Source organism: Beta vulgaris, chromosome 5 (genome assembly GCF_026745355.1).
Source record: "Beta vulgaris subsp. vulgaris cultivar EL10 chromosome 5, EL10.2, whole genome shotgun sequence".
Taxonomy (NCBI): Eukaryota; Viridiplantae; Streptophyta; class Magnoliopsida; order Caryophyllales; family Amaranthaceae; genus Beta; species Beta vulgaris.
This window is the reverse complement of record NC_079206.1, coordinates 21,765,325-21,770,006: the sequence shown is the minus strand read 5'-3', so window position 1 is coordinate 21,770,006 and position 4,682 is coordinate 21,765,325. Positions and strand designations below refer to the sequence as shown.

Genomic DNA, 4,682 nt, shown 5'->3' with positions numbered 1-4,682 from the left:
CGAGTCTATTCACGACGATTCCTCGGAGAAACGACCGACACGTCTCCGAGTTTCGATCTTCATATAAACGAAAATATTAAATCAGCAAGAACATTTTTTTACCAAAAAAATAGAGAAATGAAATAACTTAGATCTAATAAATACCGAAAAAGAGGAAAAGTCATCATCATGAGAAAAGGGTTAAAATCGCAACAATAATAATCTCAGATTTTCAAAAGATCAATAAAACAGCCAATTTCGCACAATTTCAATATTATTTTAATAAAAAAAAAGAAATTCAAAATAATTTAGAACCTAGAACTTGAAGATTAACAGTAAAAACGAAGGACTTCATGACACGGCTAAAGAGAGAGGAAATAAAGACGGGCTTGCGGCGGTGAAGAGGTTGAAGAGTGAGATCCGTTGCGGCAGTGTTGTTTAGGGTAGAAGATGCAGGCGGCGATGGCGGCAAAGAGGAGGAGAGAGAATAGCAATGAGTGTGTAGTAGATGGGTTAGGTTAGATAGCAGTAGTGCAATTGAAAGAATCTTAAGAATGGTGGGAGAGTTGGAGAATGGTGAGAGAGATTGAGGAGATCATAAAGATAGAAGAGAGAAAGAGTGAGAAGGCTGAGAAAAAAGTGGGTGTTATATATTATAATGTTATATTCGTCGGACATCGGTTATATACGATACATTTTTTCAATTTTTTTTATTTTGCTAATTCTTATCCTCCCCAACTGCTTTAATCATCTCCGTCGGATGCACTTATCTGTCTGACACAAAAAGCCTGATACAAGGATTTGCAACGTACAATAGGCGTGTTCGACGCAAATCTTCTTCACTCATGTGCGTCGGATGGGCAGGGATAGGTGGGATTGAGTATTTTTCTATGTTTGGTATAGTTTGACAATAGTATTGGAATAAATAAAAAAGTTTACTAAATTACCTTTACTTATCTTTTGTTTCCTTTCCAGTAAAAAAAAATAAATTGTTTGCTCGTCACTCTCTCCATTTCATTAAGGATAAAATGACTTTTTAAGACCCATTCAATTAAAGGTAAAATCTTTTGTTTTCTCGTCACAATTTACCTTATTTTTTTTTTTTTGGAAAAACTGATATGAAAGGTCTGAAGTATTGCCCATCTCCTATAAAAGGTCCAAACTATGGATTATTATTATTAGGTACCAAGTTCTTTTTCTTTTTTTTTGAAAGAAATAGGTACCAATTTTTAATATCATTTGACAAAAAAGGTCTCCTTCAACTAGCAGGTAAACTAATGGATCAAATGACTTTTAATGAAATATCTTTTTCCTTTTTTTTCGGTTTTGAAATTAAGGAAATTATTTTTTCTTTTCTTTTCTTTTTTTTTTTGAGGGGAATTTTCTTTTCTTTTCTAAATTTTTAAGACCTTATGTAAACCTGATTCCCTCTCTTAACTTTTTATTAAACCCTTGTTTTACTGGAAAAATTGATTTAAAAGGTCCAAAGTATTGCCCATCTTCCGTAAAAGGTCCAAATATTGATTATTATTAGTAGGTACCAACTCTTATTACTCTTTGACAAAAAAGGTCCCTTTAACTTGTTTTACGTGTATTAGCATGTAAACAAATGAGCCAGTTGAAATTCAAGTAACATTTAATAAAAAAAAATCCTTTTTTGAAATTAAAAAAAATGTTCTAACAAAGGGAAAGATATTAGAGAATAGAATAGGTTATCTTATTCAACCACTAAAGGGGTATATATATACATAGGAATTAGGGTTTCCTTGGATCACAGGAAGCCTATTAAAGTACAAATCTAGATACAGAATATCCTAGAAGATATCGGGGATGGATAATGGACATCCATGTAATTATTTATAACACTCCCCCTTGGATGTCCATTATTTAATTATGCCTCATTAAAACTTTACTAGGAAAAACCCTTTGGGATAAAACCTAGTGAAGTAAAAAAAAAATGAGTACATAATTATACGCTTTAGATGTTGCCTTATTAAAAATCTTTCCTTGAAAATCCCAGTGGGACACAACCAAGGATAAGGGACATAGAGTGTATCGCGTATCTACTCCCCCTAATGAATACATCACTTGAAATCTCTAAGACGACGCATCCAAATGTAGTGTGTTAGCTTCTCAAATACAGATGTAGGTAGCGCCTTGGTAAACAAATTTGCCGAATTCTCACTTGAACTAATCTGCTAAACTCTAATATCTCCATTCTTCTGAAGGTCATGAGTGAAGAAGAATTTTGGTGCAATATGCTTTGTTCGATCGCCATTGATGTACCCTTCCTTAAGTTGTGTAATGCATGTAGTGTTATCTTCATACAAGACTGTTGCAGCTTCATCTCCAGATGACGAACTACAGTTCTTATGTATGTGGTGAATCATAGACCTTAACCATACACATTCACGACTAGCTTGCTTCATGGATTGCCAATATTTCTGAATGATTAGAAGAGGTAGCCACAATAGTTTGTTTCATGGAGCGCCAAGAGATGGATGTACCACCATAGGTAAACACATATCCAGTTTGTGAATTACCATTATGAGGATCAGACATAAAACCTGCATCTGCAAAACCAATTAAATCTTTTTGGAATTGATAAGCGAAAAACAAACCCATTTCCTTTCTGCCTTGGAGATAATGAAGTACTTGTTTAACACCATTCCAATGTCTTCGAGTTGGGCATGAGCTAAATCTTGCTAACAAATTTACAGAAAATGAAATATCAGGTCGGCTATGACTAGTAAGATACATCAATGCCCCAATTGCACTTAAGTATGATACTTCAGGACCAAGAAAATCTTCATTATCTTCCCGAAGACGGAAATGATCTTTATTCACCTCAAGTGCTCTTACTGCCAGACTTATCAAAAATCTAAATGTAGTTGCATCCACCATAGGGGAGTATGTCTCCTCATAATCAATAACATGTCTTTGTGAGAATCATTGTGCTACAAAACGTGCTTTATATCTTACAATTTCTCCCATTTCATTTCTTTTACGCACAAAGACCCATTTGTATCCCACTAGTTTCACTCCTGCAGGTGTACAGACTGTTAGTCAAAACACTTTTCTTTTCGCCAACGATTTCAATTCACCATCAATCTCCTCTTTCCATTTTTCTCAATCATCTCTTTCTCTACATTCCTCTAGAGATTTTGGTTCATGATCCTCTTTATTATTCATAACATCTAGTGCTCCATTGCATGCAAATTAAAAACATCATCGACGTCGATTTGATTTCGATTCCGTTTAATTCCAGACATGATGTAATCTATAGATATTTCTTCATTTTCAGGTACCTGAGTTTCTTCTGAAACATTATTTTCATTCATGTCTAAAGTCTCTTCAGGAGATCTTCTTAAAATAATTTGTTCCTCGATTTAGCCATCATCATTCTTTACTCCTTTTTTCTTTCGAGGATTCATATCTTTGGAACCGATTGGTCTACCACGCTTCATGCGTACGTAAGACTCATTAGCAACTAGATTTGGTCCTTTCGGGACATCAATTTTAATTGGAACATTCACAGCTCGTATATGTGACTTAGTCATTCTTTCTGGGTCAGTAAATGCGTCTACAATTCATTGGCTATTTTTGTAAATGCATAATCTTTTGGACTTCCAGTTCACATTGCTTTATGAGGATTTAGATGAGCCAATGATAATTCTTTCCAATTAATTTCTTTTTCCAGCTGTTTTATTTCTCCCCCTATTGTTGGAAAAACTGACTCGTCAAAGTGACAATCTGCAAAGCGAGTCGTAAATAGATCCCCAGTGGATGGTTCTAAATATTTAATTATTGATGGGGATTCAAATCCAACTAAACACCCAACCTCCTTTGGGGGCCCATCTTAGTTCGTTGTGGTGGAGCGATTGGAACATATATTGCACATCCAAAAGTTCTAAGATGGGGAGATTTTATGATGGGGAGATATTGTGATAAGTTGTTGGGCTAATGCGAATTAATGCTGCTACATTTAAAATTGCATGTCCCCAAGCAATAATTGGGAGTTTCGACTTGATTAGTAATGGTCTTGCTATTAATTGGAGACGTTTAATCAAAGATTCTGCCAAACCATTTTGTGTGTGAACATGAGCTACAGGATGTTCAACACTTATCCCAAAAGACATGCAATAGTCATTAAAAGATTGAGAAGTGAATTCACCAGCGTTGTCAAGACGAATATTCTTGATTAGAAAATCTAGAAAATTTGTTCGCAATCGAATTAATTGAGCAAGTAATCTCGCAAACGCCAGGTTGCAAGAGGATAACAAGGATACTTGGGACCATCTAGTTGATGCATCAATTAGAACCATAAAGTATCTAAATGGCCCACAAGGGGGGTGTATAGGTCCGCATATGTCTCCTTGAATTCTTTTTAGAAAATTAATTGATTTATAATTTATCTTGGCAGGAGATGGCTGAATTATTAATTTGCTAAGTGAGCATGCAGCGCATGAAAAATTATTATGAAGAATCTGCTAGCTCTTCAATGAATGTCCACATGAACTTTCAATTATTTTTCGCATCATAGTTAAACCGAGATGGCCTAGCCGGTCATGCCAAACAATAAAGTTATCCATAAACTTCTGGTTTATTACAATATGTGTTTCAATTGCATTAATTTTTGTGTAGTACAAACCAGTGGAGAGTATTGGCAACTTCTCCAAAACTTGTTTAGTATCTTGAGTTAT

The 4,682-nt window shown here is 34.9% G+C and overlaps 1 protein-coding gene across 1 annotated transcript; it reads right to left on the bottom strand.

Moving 5' to 3' along the window:
• Window positions 1-2,394: 2,394 nt before the first annotated feature.
• LOC125497830 (secreted RxLR effector protein 161-like) lies at window positions 2,395-2,883 on the bottom strand. The gene has a single exon (XM_048645528.1). It carries the CDS (start codon window positions 2,881-2,883, stop codon window positions 2,395-2,397), a length of 489 nt encoding a protein of 162 aa, XP_048501485.1.
• Window positions 2,884-4,682: the final 1,799 nt, after the last annotated feature.

What these genes read in the sequence shown, in the direction of transcription:
- LOC125497830 (XM_048645528.1), bottom strand. Translation starts at nt 2,883, where the DNA reads ATGGTGGATGCAACTACATTTAGATTTTTGATAAGTCTGGCAGTAAGA.